The sequence below is a fragment of the Ceratotherium simum genome, chromosome 1, assembly GCF_057802395.1.
Source record: "Ceratotherium simum simum isolate JZ-2026a chromosome 1, ASM5780239v1, whole genome shotgun sequence".
Classification (NCBI taxonomy): domain Eukaryota; kingdom Metazoa; phylum Chordata; class Mammalia; order Perissodactyla; family Rhinocerotidae; genus Ceratotherium; species Ceratotherium simum.
Window position 1 is genome coordinate 32954624 of NC_141900.1, and position 21299 is coordinate 32975922.

General features: G+C 42.9%; 1 protein-coding gene across 1 annotated transcript in view; it reads right to left on the bottom strand.

Moving 5' to 3' along the window:
* Nucleotides 1-2680: 2680 nt before the first annotated feature.
* Nucleotides 2681-21299, bottom strand: part of ABCB1 (ATP binding cassette subfamily B member 1) — an 86728-nt gene continuing 68109 nt past the window's right edge. The window contains 7 exon segments of the mRNA XM_087447087.1: nucleotides 2681-3303; nucleotides 4105-4251; nucleotides 6763-6969; nucleotides 13032-13229; nucleotides 13716-13872; nucleotides 16195-16335; nucleotides 17609-17709. Coding sequence (XP_087303213.1) covers nucleotides 3082-3303; nucleotides 4105-4251; nucleotides 6763-6969; nucleotides 13032-13229; nucleotides 13716-13872; nucleotides 16195-16335; nucleotides 17609-17709 — 1173 coding nt within the window. The 3' untranslated portion in view covers nucleotides 2681-3081.

Sequence of the window (21299 nt, forward strand, 5' to 3'; positions counted from 1 at the left end):
CCAGGTTTTGAGGCATTTGAATGATCAACCAGCAGGGCCTGTTGCCCTATATGCCAGACTGAGGATCCCTGCCAAAAAAACTCAGTGCTGAAAAGGTATGGAAGTTGTGGGAACCAGCCAATGCCCCAACTCTTACTGTGGATCAATGTGCTGTGCTGCCGAGGACACCAAGCCCCATCACGCCTCGGAAAGGATTATCTACTGGAATTGGCAATGGGATGTTCCACTGGGATAGGTGAGTTACTTCATACCCCTGGGTGAGGCAGAACTACTCAATCTCCACTGGGATCCCATTGTCCTGCTGCAAGGTGGATCTGGAATGCATTTATCTGGAGTGAAACATGGTCCACTGAAAGAGGGGAGAAGGTGAAGATCTTGGTCTTGCATATCCCACCCCCAGTTCATCTCCTCATGCCTGATAGTGTGGCCTCCCATGGCCAAAATGTATGGTATGCACAACCAGGTCCAGTTCCGAAAGCTGCCAGCCTCCCTCTCCTAAAGGCAAGATGGGCAGTTCTGCTTTCTACTGGTACACTCATTTGGCCATCGTCTTTTTTTCCTCCATTGGCCTGGAGGATGTTATAGCACGTATACCAGCCCTTACTAAATTTACCCAATAAGCCTTAAGTGATAGCTGGCAAAGCCTCTCTTTACCAGATACTGAAATGTCTAATGAGAAAAGCTGTTTTCCAAAATAGAATGGCTTTGGACATTATTACTCCCTCACAAGGAGGCACCTGTGCCATCATCCAAACAGAATGTTGTGTGTTCATACCTGATGAGTCTGCTGATGTATCATCTTTATTAAATCACTTGAGGACACAAGTGAACCTGAGTGATCCAACCTCCAGGTTCGGGGACTTAGTAAACCAATGGTTTGGATCATGGGGCTCTTGGTGGATAAATTATTACTTATTTTGGGAGTCACCTTAGTCTGTTTTCTCTTGCGTGTGCCTGTATAGTTGCTGTGGTATCTGCCTCCAGTGTAGCCAGATAGCTGCCAAACAAGCCACCTCCATGCTGGTGAAAACCCTTGCTGACCGCTCAGGGCACATTGCGTGCAGAAGAGGGGGACATGTAAGATTGTAAGAGCCACTCATGAAAGGTGGAGTGTTGGAAGAGGTAATCAAGAAGACGTGACTGCCAGTTGACCCTCGAGCTGGACCTGGGCAATCTGAGGCTCCTCACTCCCTCCCTTGTCCTTGGAATGTACGCTCTGCCTACCATTCCCACAGGGGGAGCTATTCTGAGGACATAGCCTTGAGAGAGTAAGGTTTGTTGAGACCATCTGGACTGAACACGGGACTGAACCCAGTTAAGGCCTCTATATAAACTTTTAAGATTCTGGTGGGTGGATGTGGAGATCTATTCGTCTTGTGGCTGCCCAAGACAAGCCTCGTAAGTGAGTTCCCTCGCTCATTAAAACCACCGCTTATCTATCTGGAGTGGTCTGCCTCTTTCTTTAGTCTCTCCTTGCCGTCCATGTATAGCAACCAGTTTGCAAACTAACACAAGTCAAGTTGTGCCTCTTACTCTCTCCAGTGCATCCAAATTTGTGTTTTTTTGCTCCAGCGGTGTGCTGCAACTTCTCTTCTGGAAACCTGGACTTCTACAAGAGCCCTCTTGTCCATGGGTGATTATCTAAGCCATTTTCCAGGGGGTCTCGAATTGAGGCCGTGCGGGGCTAGAGCCAGTTCACAGGCTACTGTGGGGTCCACAGCCAAGACTGAGGGCTGTATGCCTGTTACCCAACACAAGTGGGTGAGAATCCTCTCAGGTCCCTTGGTTGGATCCCACAGCTCCCAGGGAGGCACTTTTGTCCGTGAATGGGTGCCTACTTCTTGAGGGCAAAATGAGGGACGTGTTTTTCCGCTGCGAAACTGATGTTACTCCTCAAGGGTATGTTGAGTCTGCATTTCTTCGAGACTGTGCACTATTTTTCTCATGTATTTCTTCTTTGGGAATTACCTGACCATGTCCTTTGCCCATTTCTTCTTGGAGGTGATGGTGTTTTTTCCTTTTAAAATTCTTTATATATTGAGGCTATCAATTGTTTATAATAAATATGGCAAATAATGCTACTAGCTTGTGCCTTTCAATGTTGTTTATAGTACTTTTCTATGGTTTTTTTGTAGTCAGTATCATTCTTTGTGATATTTTCTTTTTTCATCGTTTGCATGATGATGTATATAAATTTACGACACATTTTATACATCTGCCACCAAAAGGATCAACTTTGGAAGAGACTAATTACTGGAAAAAGTGTTTCATTATAAAAATAGAGAATGAGTAACTATAGTTTTAAAAGTGCAAAAATAGTAAAATCCTGAAAGAGCCCTTTATAAGAGCAATGCAAATTATTTAATATACATCAGAGAATAAACTTCATAATTGTGCAATCTCTGTGCCACCGCAGCCCCCAAAATCTTGTATTGATCTATGTGGTCGGTTTGAGAGGCATCATAATGTGGAAATGAAAGAATCAGCAGGATGAAGTCCAAGAAGAACGAAGCCAGAGGGTTTTGTAGGACCCAGTGTGAAAAGGTAATATTTACAATAGGAATTATTTACACTGTTTAACCTTTCCCGAAAAATTAATGGGAGATTTTAAAGAAGTCTTTTTTTTTTAATGCAGAAATGCGCTTCAGTATTCCAACTGGGAGATGCTATATTTACGGGCATTTTAGACAAGATCACTCCAGTCATATAAAAGTTTAGTTTTATTATAGGCACTTGATGCAAACATTCAGTACTTTTTGCTACTTCTATAGTCTTTTAGCAAGACAGTCAGTTCTAGTCCAAATAAGAAAACATAAAAATTACACACTTTATTGGCAAAATCTAATTTGAATTATTTTATAAATTTCAAATGCAATTAAAACCATTATTTTACTCCATTTGATGATGATTCTTTCTGTTTCTTTCATTATAGTCTCTGAAGACTCAGAACGTGGTGGAATGATCTCCCACTGTGGCAGGAAATGTTAAATAGGTAACTCTACATAGTTTACTGAGTAAGCACTCGCTTTTTAACTTTGATTAAATGCCACATTTAACAAATATTAGAAAATGTTTAACAGCTCATATGGTCACAGTTCACTAGCGCTTTGCTCCAGCCTGGACGCTGACCAAGGTAAAATAGACGCCTTTCTGCGCCAGCAGCTGTTGGTGCGTGCCGTGCTCCTTGACTCTGCCGTTCTGAATCACCACTATCAAGTCTGCGTTCTGGATGGTGGACAGGCGGTGAGCGATCACGATGCAGGTGCGGCCTTCTCTGGCCTTGTCCAGAGCTTCTTGGACAACCTGTTCAATGATCACATAAATTGATTCTGATAAAAATAGTCCTCTCCATGACAAGCCTTCCAATTTCTCCAGCCGTAGGTCCTTCTATAACAATGGTGTCAGTGACACATAATAGATTTTACAAAGGAAAGGATTTGTCATATCAGAATATTGAGTCCTAGTTTGGATTAATTCTGAGGCAGGAGTTATCTATTCTCAAAGTTGTGACAATAAATACCGTCCATCAAATCATCTAAAGACATTTACGGGTATGCCTAGCCACATAACATCCTTCAAAGCAGCCCTTTAGTGCAACTTTACAGCAAATGCAGAAGACTGAACAGAGGCCAAACACAGCCTCCTCGAATTTTGGGATTTTTAAGATAGGGTACATCTCAGAATTAGTTTGTCTTTCAGATAGCTAATACTCAACGTTTTCTTGAACTGAAAATGATTACTAATATTTATCTTAAGGTACAGTCAGCTTTTAACATTGTATTGCCCTCACTTTTTTATACAGTTGCTGAGAAGATGCTGCTGGTAGAAATGAGAAATAATGCCTCCTAAATGCAGCTTCTCAGGTCAATACACAGTGATCCAAGGCTGTTTCTGGGAGGACAGGTGCTTTACTTTGCCTTGCTTCATCTTAGGTCTCTTGAATCACAGCTACAGAAAGTGTTTCAATTCCACTGAAAGCTGACATAAGTAACAATCAACATATCTGGCTAAATTTTGTTCTCTACTGTGGAAGATAGAAGCATAAATTCAAACCTTTTTAGGACGACTGATTCAAGCCTGAATGAGTCCAATATAAATTCTTACCTTCTCACTTTCTGTATCCAGAGCTGATGTAGCTTCATCCAAAAGCAAAATCTGAGGCTGTCTCACAAGGGCACGAGCTATGGCAATGCGCTGTTTCTGGCCACCGGAGAGCTGAGTCCCTTTGTCTCCTACTCTGGTGTCATATTTCTGTCAATAGAGTTTTGTGATTATGAAAAGTAGAACTGATAATAAAGTTCTGAAAAAGAGCCTGCTTATAGAAAACAGGATAACCACTTTCATACACACGAAGAAAGTTCAGGTACAGAAGCTAAGAACAGGTTCATAGAGAGTTAAACAATAAGAACATAGCTCTAAATGGTAGATTTGATTTCTCTCCTTGAAAATAGACATTTGGGTCTTGAAAGTTCTGTTTTAGTGTAAGCAAGGCAACATTTTTATGAGGAAGAATATTGTTGCAATGTTAGTCTCTTCCAGTCTTCTGATTTCATTATATTTGGGACAAAGACTGGTAGGAGGAAGGAAATTTGATTTGAATAGGCTATGCTTAATAAAATAACTGAAGCTCATTTTATTGATAACCAGCCAGTGACGCTCTCTGCATTATTTTAAAGTGAGGAAGGGAAGAAATTCTTGGGATGCTAGCCTTTTGGTGTCTGTTTTTATAAAACTATCTCCAACACTTCAACAATTTTAATGGATGTTAAAGAATTCTATTTTGATATCTAACTTTAAAAGCTGAAATCTCTTTTATTATTTTTGTTCTTAGAGTGCTCCTGAAATTCTTCACATATTGTTTCCCACAGTACATAATTGGCACTAACTATTCAATATGATGATAGGGAGAGGATTTAAAAAGGTACGTTGGGGAGAACAGAAATGGGAGTGACAGACAGCATGTGTAACCTGGAAAACAATACTATCTTATGATTCTCAGGCCCTTGCCAGGAGGAAATTTTAGTCAAACTGGGCTCTGATTCTGGCACCCAGAGTTTGACTTTCAAATCATGTTCTAAGTAGGGTTACCTATTTTTATTTGCTGTTTCTGGCAACCCATGTTCTATGGCATCAGACACAGGTCTCCACCTGCAGATGGAGTGAGAAGACTGCAGGGGAGGTTCTGTCAGATGCTGGGGACAGGCTCCACCCCAGAGCTGCAGCTGCCTGGGCGGGGGAGCACTGCAGTGTGCCCAGGTGAGGTAGGGGTGCCAGGTTGCACTTATTAGTATGGATCCTGTTGAGGCAGTAAAGGCAGGGCTGTAACCCTGAAGGAAGGAGGTAACCAGAGCAGCCCCGTGCCAGGTGAGGTAAGTCCAGGTATGAATCACTCAGGCGAAGAAGTGGGTCCTTAGACAGCAGACAGGACTAAGGGGTTTGCCTTCGCTTTCCTCCTCTAGACACTGAGGAAAAGAATCACGACGTCTACAGGTGTGCTCTGTGTGACAGACGGAGCCCAGGAGCCCAGAAAGGTGGGGCTCCTGTGGTAGACAAATGCCAGAGGGGCAAGGTATATTTAATGACCTAGATAACAGTTACTCTGTGTGATTGTCTTTGGTAAGCCCTAGCCCAGTGGTTCTCAGACTTCAGCCAGCGTCAGTATCACCTGGGCTATTAAAACACAGATTGCCAGACTCCACGTCCAAAGTTTCTGACTCAGCAGGTCTGGGGTAGGGCCTGATATCTGCATTTCTCACACGTTCCCAGGTGATGCTGATGTGCTGGTCTATGCTTACCCTTTGAGAACACTCAACTCATCGTTAGTAAAGGGGTTTGCACTGTATGTTTTACATGTTCTAGCCTTGGGAATGGCCAATTATCCACAGTGGGGCTAGAAGGTTAAATTGAGGAGGGGAGTGTGACAGTGCCTCCTCCCTGGGGCCTATGATGTGGTGGCAGCAGTTATCCAAAGAGGAGCCTCAGGAAAAGGAAATCTTGGGAAGAGTGGGGGCCACCTGGTATTGCCATCCTTCCCCATGGGGAGATTGCCTTCCTCACCGGTCTGAGGCGACTGAGCTTTCTTTTTTAGGGGGCACTTCCTTACAATAAAGAACATAACTAATGATAATGGAGGCGGGTAGATACCAACCTAAGGGGCTTAAGAGAGGGCGAGAGGTTCCGTTTATCTAACTTCCTAGGAGGAATTCAGAGGACATCCACAGGATAACAGCCCAGGGAGCCGAGGGAAGGTTTCAGTAATCAACCCTGTAAGCAGAGCTTGGGGCCCATGAAATGTGCAATGGTGAGAGATTACACGACCCCATGGTCACTCAGTGACTCAGCCCTAATCAGACAGAGCCTTCTGGCTAGCATGGGTCCAGTTCCCTGGCCTGGCCTGACGCCACAGAAGGAGGTTTGAGCCTCGGGGGAGAGCTGCATGGAGGCAGAAGGAAGACTGGGAGAGAAATGGGGAGGGAGGGTGATGCCTGCTTCTGTGGGCCCTGCACTTAGACTTAGAGGGAAAGGCCTCCCAAACATATGCGCTCTCGGTCAGGCTTGCTCACAGGGAGTAAGCTGGGTGATGAGGTAAAACGTAACATCGAATGGGGACGGGAAGTGTAGCCAGATGCTTGTTTACAGATGGGTGTGTGTTTTGGTTGCTCATTTCTCTTCACCTTTGGGAAACCAGCCCTTTAGAAATCAAACTATAGGCCACGGAGGCTGCCACATGCTCCTGGGCTCCTAATTTGGAGAGAGACTTACATTAGGCAGTGTCTCAATGAAGCGGTGTATGTTGGCCTCTTTAGCTGCTTGCACAATCTCTTCCTGTGACACGACCCGGCTGTTGTCTCCGTAGGCGATGTTCTCACCAATGCTGCAGTCAAACAGGATGGGTTCCTGGGACACGATGCCCAGGTGTGCTCGGAGCCACTGGACGTTCAGGTGCTTTATTTCTTTGCCGTCAATTAGCTGAAAAGAAGAGGTCACAGATCCACTTCAGGACCAGCACATTGTGAATTGAGCAAAATTAATATTGTTGTTTTGATTAAAATTAAAATTGCCAAATTACTGTAGGAGTACCCTTTTGTTGTTGTATTCACTATGGATTGTCAAGGTCAGTTGAGTAAGGTCATAATTTTATGCTTTGAGGAACTGTCATGTTTCTTCTGTTTTAACCCTGGTTTCTGATATATGCATGTGTTGGGCAGAATAATGCCCCCCCCTCAAGATATCCATGTTCTAATCCATGGGACCTGTGTGTATGTTATGTTACATGGCAAGAGGGAATTAAGGTAGCAGATGGAATTAAGGTTGCTAATCAGCTGACCTCCAAGTGAGATTATCTTGGATTATCCATGTGGGCCCAGTGTAATCATCAGGATCCGTAACTGTGGAAGAGGGACGCAGGAGAATGAGTATCAGAGTGGTGCAGTATGAGAAGGACTCGGCCTGTAATTGTTGGCTTTCAGGATGGAGGAAAGGTCCATGAGCTGGAAAAGGCAAGAAAAAGAACTGTCCCCTAGAGCATCCAGAAGAAACACAGCCCTGCTCACACCTTGATTTTAGCCTGGTGAGACCCATATTACACGTCTGACCTCCAGAACTTGTAAGATAATAAATTTATGTTGTTTTAAGGCACTAAATTTGTGGTAAATTTATTACAGCAGCCACAGGAAACTAAGATAATGCATTATATTTCTGGAATGTATCCTGGTATCCTTATTCTTATCTATTGGTTATTCACAGGAAAAGTAGCCAAGATCAGAGTGGAAATAAATAACTACTATGAACACATAATAAGTTTCTGGTGAGGTTTCTGTTCTGACCTGAGTTAGTCAGAATCAGTTTTTTGAGGAATCAGATGCAGCAGTTAAATGGAATATAAATGAGTGTGGGAGGATGTCTGCTATATCTGTAGTTGTTGATCTTGGGAAAGTGAATTAATTTCTCTGTTTCCTTGTGGGTAAAACAGGAATGATGATAATTCCTAAACTCACAGAATTGAGGATTAAATGAGATCATGTAAGGACCCCACTTAGCACAGTGCTGGGCACAGAGGATGTGCTCAAGACTGTCAGCGGTTTGTAACTGGGTGTGTGTGATATACTTGGAATACAGGTGGATGAAAGGATGGACGAACATCTACAATGCTGAGCCAAGGGAGTGGGAAGGAGAGGCTGCCCTTTCTCTACTGACCTGGCTCCCTTAATTATCCTGCAGAAGCCTGGGGAGTGCCCTTTACAGCCTTGCTGTTAAAAATGCTTACTCTCTGATGCAGGTATACCTCCCAAAAGATCTACTTTGCAGGAGAAGTCTGGCATTCAAGTGAGAGAGTTGTTCATCCCCTCTGAAGAAGACATCAGTGACTCAGCTTTGAGCTGTACTAATAGAGGTGATGAGTATATACTGAGCTGTATATACTCTCTGTATCCTGTGTGCCTGGCTGGGCACCTCTGGGAGACAGCTGGCCAGGGGTAAGGTACATTCTTTGCTGCAGGAGCACAGCTTCTGTTTGTGAAGCTGGCAGGTGCAGGAATGGAAAGCACAGCCATGACCTTATTAGTACCAAGCCCAGTTGCCATGGAGACTGTTTCGAGCATCTGTGCTCCAGGCTTCCTTACAGTGTCAATTGAAGGTGGAAAGTAGAGGCTGGAGAGAGGCAGGAAAAACCATGCAAGGATGTGGCAAAACAGCAGATCTTGTTAGATGGAACACTGTACTTGAGAAATGGAAATTTGAGGGAAGAAGGAGTAATTGGTTGTTTTTTTTTAAAATTTTTTCTAGGCTTATGCCCCTGGGAGGAAAGTACACACTGCCTAGGTAATATAATCAGACAAATCTCAATAATCCTAGCAAGTTTTAATCAGTCTCTCTGTCACACTGAATATAGTAACACTCTTAGGCCTCCTTATCCCCACAAGATACACTGGATTTGCAAAGTATCTAAAACCTGTGTTAGCTGAAGAATTCTTTCTTTAGGGAAGACGTGTTTAGAAGCCGAAATGTAAAACAGATCAATGCAGAGCTTCTTAGGCTGAGGCATGGGTGGTGGTCTGAGGGAAGACAAAGAAACTCTGGGAAATCAGTGAAAACTGCTCAAAAGCTACTGCCTAAATAAAAACTTAACTAGGAAAATAAACACATTGGTAATAATAATGTAAGGCCAAATTAAAATGACTAGCTGTCTCTATTCTAGATTGTTGAATCTACTGCTTGCTTTCATTAGCACAATCAAATGTTAAATGTGTATTATTCTGCTATATGTCTTTACTCTGAAACAAAGATTATAGGTGAGTTATTGGGCGCTGAATATATTCTAGGACCTGTGATAGCGTGTCTTATAGATTCTCTTGTTTAATCTTCACAACAACCCTTGTGAGGTAGGTGTGATTTTAATCACTATTTTACAGATAAGGAAATGAGCAAAGTTAAGGAACTTGTGCAAGCTCACACAGTTAGTTGGGGAGCTAGGATTGGATCTACACACTATAGATTGGATTCTGGTAACACAAGTGTCTCATAATTGAAAGATATTTTCTGACCTCCCTCAAAAGAAGAATGTCCCCATCTTAGTCCAGGGACCCTCTGGGTAATACCCAAAGACAATAGACTTCTAACTGTATCCAAAGAGGGACAGAGGACTCTGGTGGTGTGTGGGAGGGACAAGAGAAGGGAGAAAGGGAAGGTCAGGGTAAGACCCAAACCAGAGGTGATTTGACAGTGAAGCTAAGGAAGCTTAAGCTTCAAGGGCCCTCAATTACAGATGCATGCTGGGAGTTGAACAGTGTTCTGGGTGGGAGAGAGGCCAGGCTGCAGTCAGAAAGCTCTTCTAGGGGGCCGGCCCCGTGGCTTAGCGGTTAAGTGTGCGCACTCCGCTACCAGTAGCCCGGGTTCGGATGCCGGGCACACACTGACACACCGCTTCTCCAGCCATGCTGAGGTGGCGTCCCACATACAGCAACTAGAAGGATGTGCAACTATGACATACAACTATCTACTAGGGTTTTGGGGAGAAAAAGGGAAAAAAAAAATAAGGAGGAGGATTGGCATGGATGTTAGCTCAGGGCTGATCTTCCTCACAAAAAAAAAAAAAAAAAGAAAGCTCTTCCGGGTAACACTGATGATACCCTGCCTCAAGTGGAAAGGGACCAGAATCTTTAAGTTTTCAGTATTTTGTTGTATTTTCTTTTCACTCTAAGCAAGTATTCACTTTTGTACCTAATTTTGTGTTCATAACTTTGTATTCTTTTAAGTAGAGTCCCTAAAATTGTGTAACTTTCAGGCCCCACAAAACTTGGATCCTCCCCTCTGTACATATCCGTAGCTTCATTTTTAAAAACTTTCTGCAGTTTAACCTCAACTTTTCAAACTGATCAGTTCAATGGTTCTCCAGCTGTGGTTGGCATCAGAATCACCAGGCAAGATGGTAAAATTTAAAAGGTCAGGCCCTAACCTACTTAAATGAACCAGGGTGGCTGTGTCCCACTTATCAGTGTTTCAAAGCTCTAGTGCAAATGCACAGGAGCAGATAATCGTATTCCTACCATAGCTGAGGACACTGTTTTCAGTGCATTATCAGTGTTGTCTTGAGAAGGTAATCGTCCTATGCACTCAGCATTCGTTTCCACATTCTCCTATGTCTGCCCTTCATACATCAAGGGACTGCAAAGCTAAAAACTATGTTCCAGACTTCCTCATGGTTCTGCAAGTAATTGAGGTTCTACCAGTGAGATGCATTGTGAAAAATCTGGAAGGCAGAGGCCAATTCTCTGTAGCAGCCGTGGTAAGCTAACACGTGTTCTGGGAGACAGGAGTTTTTGCAACAGCCAGACTCTGGACTTGTGTCTTCAGGTCTGAGCAGATGTGGCATTGCATAATTTTCTGCAACTTCCTGGGCATAAAATCCCAGCTGCAGTGCTGTGATATGAATGGCCAGGAGCATTTACTTTCACTTTTTACATCTACTCTTCCAGCCCTTTCTGATGATTTTGTAAGCACTTAACTCCCTTTATTAAATATTAATCTACTTGAAATACCTAGAGCAGTTTCTGTTTCCTACGCTGAGCCATAACTGACATGGTCCATGTTTTTAATTATCTTCTCCTTGTGTTTCTGTATGTGTAGAATAATCATTAATTTCTTTACTTTCTCTTTAATTACTGTACTGTGTACCACTGTTGTTTTCAGCTCCAGCACTCTGTTATCACTGTTTTTTCCACTAAAGTGACTGTGAGTGCAGTAAGCTGGCCAGGAGAGTTTTTGTCATTCCTAAGTGGTTAATAATCAAAAAAATTTGAGAACCACAGCTCTAATTAAATCTCCTATTTCAGCCAAACTCGCCTATAGGGACATTGGGGACAAATCACGTATCAACCACAGCGCACATCTCTGGCATCAAATGACGTTCTTGACTGTCCCCCTCATGCAGCCAGCTCTAGGCCTATCTTCTTCTTTAATCTCACTCATGGAAGTATCTGCCCCATCTCTTCAGTTAAAGTCTTGCACGGCAGACACCATACCCTGTAACTCATTAGAGCTCAACATTTAACACGTTGCTTAATACATGTCTGTTAAAGACTATAATCAGTGTCTGAGAGCTAACATTTCCTCCTCTAATTGCTACATTTGTTAGCGAGGTCTTCATTTAGAGTCCTCTGTTCAAACTTTAACCACAAAATTGAAGCATCAAATCAGAATTCACACAAAATAAAGACAAGGTAGTAAACACCAGGATCAAAGCTTATGTAGCTATGGAAGAATGGACTGAGTAAAAGCACAAGTGTCTTTGAATACAATAAAAAATATTTATGAGTAACCATGATTGCTGTGGGGAAGTAAAAAGAGCCCTGGACTACAGGCTGAAAAAGTTCTATTTTCATGTCCGTCATCTGTGCAAGAAGGGCCCATATGGAGCTGGGCATCATTATGACTACATGGAACAGCTATCCATTCTGGTTGATCGGTGCCCATGCTATTCCAGTTGTGTCATATTTTTAATATCACTTCTGAATACAACCAATAACTAAATGCGTACATAATGAAAATTTCTTGCTATAAATTCTATTCCTTCCTAATTTGAGTCTGTTCCTATTCTCCATTATAATCATTTAAAATTTCACTACTCCCTTCAAGACTCCTATCTCAGTACCTGAGACAGTCCCTGAGAGGCACTGAGTCAAGATCGTCTTGAATGTTGAATGAATAAATCTGACCCTTCACTTAATCTCTTAGTGCAGAAAACAAAACGGAACCCCTCTATATTCTTTATGTGATGCCAAAATTTGTTGATCTCACTTTTCTGTTTTCTCCTTAAAAAGTGTTTCAATGCCCTCTCTCCAGCAATAGTTTTATGTCGTCCTCAGCCATAAAAATGCTCAAAATTCTGCCTCCTAAACAATTTCCCAGGACTCTGCCTCCCCACTCAAGTTGCTGTTGTTATTTGCCTTTCCTTCACCTTTATCTTCCTGAAGGTCTACACTCAGCTCCATTTCCCATCCTTACCATACCCCAGCCATGCTAAACTGTTTTCTACCACCACCACTTCACTGAGAATATTTTAAATGTCAGAAGTAGCCCATTATTTGCTAAAGCCTATCATGTCTTTTCAGTCTTCATCCTACCCTATCTGTCCCTAGCACCTGTCATTGCTGATTACCTTCTCCTTGTTGAAACCCTCCCCATCCTCAGCTCCCATCTTATTTGTCTCTCCTAGCACCTCTCCTCTATCTTTCTGGCTACTTCAGGTTTTCCTGGATCTTCTCATGCAAGCTAAAACCTAACCAAGAGAAGGGGGATGGGTGGTAAAAATGGCTGCTTGCAAAAGAGGGTAGAGGGGCAGTGTTGAGAGAGAGCCTGGAGAAGATGGCTGGGGCAGTTGACACAGAGTGGAGACCCTATCTAGGATGTCAGCCTTTAAGTGAGACTGTTGTTTAAAGGTTTGAAAAACCATGGTCTATAGACAAGAATTAAATAGACGCAGGTATTATGATGATGAAAAACCTGAAATGAGCTCAGTGAGAGAGTGTGCTCACCACTGTTCCAGCCAAGGGGTCATAGAATCTCTCAAGGAGCTGGACCACTGTGCTCTTCCCACAGCCGCTGCTGCCGACCAGGGCGAGCGTCTGGCCCTTCTTCACCGCGACGCTCAGCCCCTGAAGCACTGGGATGTCTGGTCGAGTGGGATAGTTGAACACGACTTCATTAAAGGTCACATTTCCTTCCAATGTAGTCTAAAGTGAGAACAATAACAGTAAATTTGCTGCCAATCTGAAAACTCATTGCATAGTCAACCCCCTCTACCACCAGGTGTCAGAAGGTAGTGAACTTGTGTTACAATTAGGATTCATTTGTAACTGCCAGAATGTAATCAATAAGATGCAAAAGGATCAGTGTTTCCATAGTATGTATTTTTAATACAATACAAATATGATAAACTGAAATCTGTTCCCCAAGAACAGAGTAACCTACGTATAATAAAACCCGTTTAACAGGATTTGTTTATAAATTAACAATATTTCCATCCCCCTGTTGCTTTGTTGTACAGAAGTACTGGATACTAACATATATTATTAGCACTTACTAAAATGAACCAATGATCTAGAAAGTTTCATTTTATTGCCAGCAAATAAAAAAGCACAGATTTTATTAAATTTCCTCTTAGAAAACTTTCATTCATCAGTTAGGAGCAGATCATATAACCAAAACATCAAACTCACTGGCTGTAGGCCTTCGGTGCTATAGCTGTCGATCACAGGGGTTCTTTCAATGATCATGATGATGTGGGCTGCTGACACTTTGGCTTTGGCATAGTCAGGAGCAAATGAACTGACCTGCCCCACTGCCATGGCACCAAAGACAACAGCTGAGAATACCCTGCAGAAAACAAAGACAAAACGTGTGCAACAAGTTATGACTGCAAAGCTAGAAAGTTGATACTTCTACAACCAGAGAGCATTGTCTCAACAATTACAAAACAGAAGTTTAGAAAAGAAACACTTTCCTTATAAGTTCATGCCAGTGCAATAAATTGACTGTAAAATGGCCTATTTTTCATCTCTGTCTGTATCCTCACTTTCTTGTAAAGTGACTTTGCAGCTCCTCCATTTAAGAACTGGAATTTGTTTTCCTACCCTTGGAATCTGGGTTGGCCTTGTGACTTGCTTCAGCCAACAGGATGTGGTGGAAGTGACTGTTGCTAGTTCCAAGTACAACTCAGGGGGCCAGGTATGCTTTTCTCTCTCAGTCTCTCTGCCACTACTATAAGCCCAGCCTGCTGGAGGACAAGGCACAGATGGAGGATAGCTGTGTGGGCCAAGCCAACTAGCTTGTAGCTCACTGCACACATGAGTGAACCTAGCTGAGATCCACTATGGCCAACCCAGAAATGCCCAGCTGACCCATAGACTTGTGGGCAAAAATAAATGTTTATTATTGTATTTCACTGGGTTTAGTGGTTGGTTGGTATGCACCATTACTATGGCAATCAATACTGGATATAGGCAGTGATGCTCATTACATCAGATTCTTAGAAAACCTATGAGCTAGACAGCAAAGACAGAGTTCCTTACAGAGCTAGATTTCATGCTGCTCTCTAGATGCATCAGTATTCTTAATCTGTGACATGAGAATCAGAGCAGCTTCAAGTTGGGAAGATGTCACAAGATATCAAGTCCAACTCTCAATGTTTGTGCCCAGACACTTCTACCAAGTTGGCTTCCATCCTTTGTTTTAGGAAGTAGCAAGTGTGATCAAGTAAGTCTATTGTTAAAAAGTTCTTTTTCAATTTGAAGAAAAATGTACCTCCTTTTGCATGATACAGCCCTTCAAGTATTGGAATATTGTTAAAAAGGCCCTTGGCCTCTTTGATAACTCCTTTCACTCTCAACATTCCAGCTGCCCTCCTCTGGATGCAATTATCCACGTGCCTTTTTAAACACTGGGCCTAGAACTCACATAGTACTTGGGGACCCTCCCATACTAATCCTGAGTCCATCGTGTCCTCTCCCCTCGACTCTAGGCCTGTGTTAATGTAGCACACAGCATCTTTTCTTTTTTTTAAATAGCTCTAAATAAATCACACACATGGTTAATCTTGGGCTTGTTATTATTTAGACCTGTGGAATCTTTTTAAAATGGACTGCTCTTCAGACAGGTCTCCCCTTTCCTTTACTTGGAAGATTGATTTTCCGAATCGAAACGCCCAAGTATCAGCAACTTTCATCAGTTCAATGCCTTACCCTGGAGTAAAGCAATATATCAAATAATTATCTAATGAAAGCCCCTATGCCAATGATCCTGGTTTTGATCTTTTGGTCATAGTCATAAGTAGCAGCTGCATATCATTTTTCAGACAGAGATATTAAGTGGAAATTATAAATCTTCTGTTGGGGTCATCCTGAGCAAACTATAATGCATGTACAAGTCAGTGCCTAAATAGGATGGAAATATTATACTAACACATTATATTGCCAGGCTTAGATGATTCTGTTTTAAATGTAAACCTGTATTACCACTAATTATGGTCGCTATCAAAGGGCAGAATCTCACCCATCACCAAATCTAGATGCTCAGAAAGATTACACACACTTTTCACGACCAGACTGCATATTTGAGCGCTTTAGAGTATAAGTAAGTCCAGGCCTGTTTTCCCCATGACTGAGGTACAATTTTCTGCATTCACAGAGATGTAGCAGAAATCCCAATCTAGCTTTTCCTTTGTCATTTCTGATTTTCTCCAGCTCTCACCTTCTAGCTGCTCTTCTTTTATCAAGGAAAGCAAATTTATCCTGGAATCTCCCAGGCCTTGCAGAACTCAGTGCTCCACACCTGTTCTTTACCTGCCTGTTCAGAGGCTCCTTTTAAAGGAGCCAATCAAGCACTTGGCTCAGGTTTTGGCTTCTTCCCAAATGCCAAGGCCTTCTGGAAACCCCTTATTGAATCACTACCCCACCTAGCCAGAGATTCAGAAAGGTCAAATGTGAGAGTCAGCACTGGGGTGTGGGGAAGTCACTGATTCCCCAAATGAAATAGGGTGCTTCAGTGATAACAGACGGAGACTCAGAGGCAAAATGCCACCTTCTGAATCACCAAATCTCTTCATGAAGCTTCACAGTAAGGTTTTCTATCCAAGCATGAAGAATGTTCCCCTTGGTTTTATTTCTAGAATTTAATTGTAAATATTAACCTGATACTTACAACAGAACATCCTGAAAGCTCATGAACTGATGTGCTACCAAGTAGGCACCAAACCGGAAACAGGCAGCATAGGAAAAATACATCATTGCCTGGGTGAGGGCAAATGTGATTCCAAAGATGTGTGCTTTCCTCAAGGAGTTTCTGAAAAGAAGACATTTTGAAACTTACTTGACCTTCAGTTCTCAATGCTTAAAACGCAACATTTAATAGATTAGCAGTGGCTCATGGAGGCGAGGGAAACAAAAATGGGTTTAGTTTCCAAAAAATTAAGTTTGGTCCTCACTTTACTACTTGTAAAAATTTAGGAAACTGCCTAATGGAGGATTAATGACACACACCTCAGAGTGTTGAGGTAAAATTAAAATAATCCAAAGAAAACATGAAGAGCCTGTTAGGGATTAATAAATAGAAGTTCCTTCCCTTTTCCCCCGTCTTGGACATATAACATGTATGTGCTCTATAGTAAACATTCATTCAGCACACATTTGCCCAATACCTACAAGCTGCAGGGACCATGCTGGGCGACACAGAGGAATCAGGCACTTTTTTGCCCTGGGGAACCCAGGGATCAAGTTGGATTATAATTTATGCAGTGGAGGTAGCTTGTGAATAAAATGTTATGGGAAGAAAGGAGGTAGCACTTTACTCTCTGGGGGAGTTAGAGAAGGCTTCACAAAGGAGTTAACATTCGTGGATTTTCTGAGCCACGTGGAACTGGGCAATGTGGAGTCAGGCTGGTGAGTGGGCAGCCCTCTGGGCCATCAACTCCTGTTTCAACCAGATCAACTCTGCTTTTATCTGTTTCATATATTGGGATTTCAAATAAAATTTTTTTCAGAAAATAAGGCTCTACTATCAAAAAAAAAAAAGTTTGAAAACCCATTAATAAAATGCCTCTTTCTCCTTTTAACCATAGAAGAAACTAGACTCAGAGGTTAGGCTTGCTTATGTTCACATCACTTTTCACAGCCCTCACTGGATGAGTTCATCAAAGGAAGAACAGAAGGTCCACTGGAGAAGAGTAAAGAGAGGAAGGGAAGGCAAACTCAAGAAGCACCACGTCCTCGGGTCCAAGAGATACCTCAAATTTCAAGTTCCATAAACAACTCATTTCCAACGAGAGCAAATAATAGGGTCCTTATCCAAATGTGGCATCGGAGCGTCATTCTCAACATCCTCTCTCTCCCCTTCCCATCAGTTACCTGCTCTTACAGCTTCTACCTCAGAGATGCCCCTGCCTTAGGTCAGCGTCTTGTGATTTCTCTCTGGATAATTACAAGTGCTTCCCAACTGGTTCCCTTCCAGTAGTTTCTCCACTTGTTCCCTACCTTTCAGCCAAAGTAATCACCCTGAAAACAAATCTGATGATTGAAAAACTCCCCACTCTCCCCTCCCACTCTTCAGTGGTTATTACCTATATGGGACTTGCAAACTCTGTGCATACATATCTTCAAACTTCTGCTCCCGAGTCAAAGAAACAACAGTTCGGAAGTTTTCTATTGCTTCAGTAGCGATCTGTAACAGAGAACACCCAGTCACTAAGAGGCCCAAAGGCAAACAGTTGCAATTAGTTTGAACTCCATAAAAGAGATTCATAAAATTAATTTTATATTACATATTATTTATTTACTATGACCTATGAGCTGCTTTACTATGGAAAAGGATTGTAAGTAATTTATCAAATCTAGTTTTAGATCTGGAAGGAAGATAGGCTACTTCAACTCTTTACAGAAAGAGAAGCTAAGACTCAGACAAAAGCATTTATCTAAAGATACACAGCTTGAGAGAGAAGTCAAGATGGCGGCGTAGGCAGACTCTGAACTCACCTCCTCCCGCAGACGCAGCCAATTTACAACTACTTGTGGAAAAATTACCCCTAAGACAGAACTGAAAACTGGATAAGAGGAACTCCTGCAACAAAGGACAATCCTAATTGAGGTGGGAGAGGCAGAAACTCCCTTCTAGAGAGAAAAAACGCCGCCTTCACAAGCTGCCAGCTTCACGGCCGCCCAGGAGCACCCCAAAGGTACACAGCCTCCCTGGAGGCGCGGGGCCCTGAGCCGGGGAGCGCCTCTGCTGTAGGCATTTTGTGGACCCAGCACAATAGAGACCAGTGGCATAATATCTGACTTTGCCTGCTACTAAAACATTGGGGAGTGCCCCCAGAAAAACTGGTTCACAAAGAAATTAAAACTGGCTCTTAAAGGGCCCACACGCAAACTCACCCATTTCAGAAAGCATCCTAAAATCACCAGAAAGAAAGGTGCCTAGTGCTTTGGTGAAAAGAGACTCACCTGATAGGCCCTGAGTGCATCTCGGTGAGAGGTGAGACCTCTCCAGGGACTGGGACATTGGTGGTGGCCATTGTTGTGGCCTGGTGTGTGCCTGCTGACACAGATGCTGGCAGACACCATTGGAGTTCTCCCTGGGGCCTGCTAGCCCAGGTCTGCCCCACCCACTAGAGCACTGATTTAATCCAGCTCAGCCAGGGCAGGCAGCCCACCCTAGAGACTGGCCCCACCCAACAACAAGCCCTCGGGCAACTTGTGGGCCTGCATAGATTGGTGACTGGATTCTCTGCAGCCTGGCAACTGAGCCCACTTCAGTGGGGTACGGCGTGCACAAGGAGCGGGTGGAGAGTGTGGGGCAGTGGTGGAGTGTGTGGGGCTCCTGCCGTGGAGAGACTGGGTCCGCTTCAGGAGGTCTGGGCACACACACGAGGCAGGACTGTGTTGACTGTGTGTGTGGACCTGTGGGCAGCAGGGCTTGTCAGCTGCAGAAGACTTGTGCTTCTCAAAGACCCACATAGGGGGTTTGCCCCACCTTCCAAAGTTTGAAATGATTGGGTGCTCCTGTGCCTGAGGCCAGCCCCACCCAGCTGCAATCCTCAAAGAGCTGACAAGAGACCTAAAGGCTGGAGGCTTATAGCAATTGTAAGCCCCTGAGCCTAACAACCTGCCACCCTGGGGGCCTATTCACTTAATAGAAATACTGCAACACAAATCTGGTATTAGAACTTGCAGCCAACTGAGCTGGGGCTCCCCACACCTGATAAAGAGACTGAAGGGCCCACAACAACTACAAACAGCTGAGCATTACAACAGCTGACCAGGAGCATAATTCGGCCTACATGGACACATACAGGGAGAGCAAACAGGCCACAACAGAAGGACACATGTAGCCCACATAGGGGTCACCCCTGGAACATTGAGAACTGAGGGAAGCACACTGCAGGACTCCTAAGGCATCACTTGTATAGGGTCACCTATCCAAGAGCAGGAGACGTAGCTGACCTACCTAATACATAGACACAAGCACAGAGAAAGAGGCAAAGTGAGGAGGCAAAGGAATACATTCCAAGTAAGGGAACAGGACAAAACCCCAGAAAAGGAACTAAGTGAAACAGAAATGAGCAACCTACCCGACAGGGAGTTCAAACAAAGAGTGTTAAGGATGCTCACTGATCTGGGGAGAAGAATAGATGAACTCAGTGAGAATGTCAACAAAGAAATGGAAGATATAAAAAAGAACCAATCAGAAATGAATAATATGTTATGGAAATGAAAAATTCACAAGAGGGACTCAAAAGCAGAGTAGAGGATACAGAAGAATGGATCTGCAAGCTGGACGAAAGACTAGAAGAAATTACCTAAGCTGAACAGGTAAAAGAGAAAAGAATTAAAAAGAGTGAGCACAGTCTAAGGGACCTCTGGGACAACATCAAGCACACTAACATCCGTGTTATAGGTGTCCCGGAAGGAGAAGAGTGAGAGAAAGGGGCAGAGAATCTATTTGAAGAAATAATAGATGAAAACTTCCCTAACCTAAGGAAAGAAACAGACATCCCGGTACAGGAAGCACAGAGAGCCCCAAACAAGATAAACCCAAAGAGGCCCACACCAAGACACATCGTAATCAAAATGTCTAGAATTAAAGATAAAGAGAGAATCCTAAAAGCTGCCAGAGAAAGACAAGTTACATACAAAGGAAACCCCATAAGGCTATCAGCTGACTTCTCAGCAGAAACCTTACAGGCTAGAAGAGAGTAGCAAGATATATTTGAAGTCCTAAAAGGAAAAAACTTACAGCCAAGAATACTCTACCCAGCAAGGTTATCATTCAAAATGGAAGGAGAGATCAAAAATTTCCCAGACAAGCAAAAATTAAAGGAGTTTGTCACCAAGAAACCAGTGCTACAAGAAATGTTAAAGGGACTGATTTAAGGGGAAAAGAGAAGACCACAAATAGAAAAAATTATCTATTTCCATGATAAGAGGGCAATGGATACAAATGCACAAAAAAGAGGTTAGATATGATATCAAAAACATAAAAGGAGGGAGGAGGGGAGTTAAAGAGTAGAGCTTTCAGACAGAGGTCAAACTAAAGAGACCATCAATTCTGTATAGCAGGAGAAAGGAACAGAGAAGGACTACTAAAACACTGAGAAAAAAAAGTTAAAAAATGGCAGTAACTGCATACTTATCAATAGCTATGGAATATCAAATGTCAATGCACTAAATGCCCCAATTAAAGGCATAGGGTGCCTGATTGGATAAAACACCAAGACCCATATATATACTGCATACAAGAGACAGACTTCAGACCTAAAGACACTCACAACTGAAAGTGAAGGGATGGAAAAAGATACTCCACGCAAATGGCAATGAAAATAAAGCTGGGGTAGCAGTACTCATATCAGACAAAATAGACTTTAAAACAAAAACTGTAAAAAGGGACAAAGATGGGCATTACATAATCATCAAGGGAACAATCCAACATGAGGATATAACACTTGTAAATATCTACGCACCCAATGTAGGGGCACCTAAATATATAAAGCAATTATTAACAGACATAAAAAGAGAAATAGACAGTAACACAATAAGAGTAGGGGACTTTAACACTCCACTTACACCAACGGATAGATCATCCAAACAGAAGATCAATAAGGAAACATTGGCCTTAAATGACACACTAGAACAGATGGACCTAGTAGATATATACAGAGCATTCCATCCAAAAACCAAAGAATACACGCTCTTTTCAAATACACATGGAACATTCTCCAGGATTGATCACGTATTAGGCCACAAAACAAGTCCCCA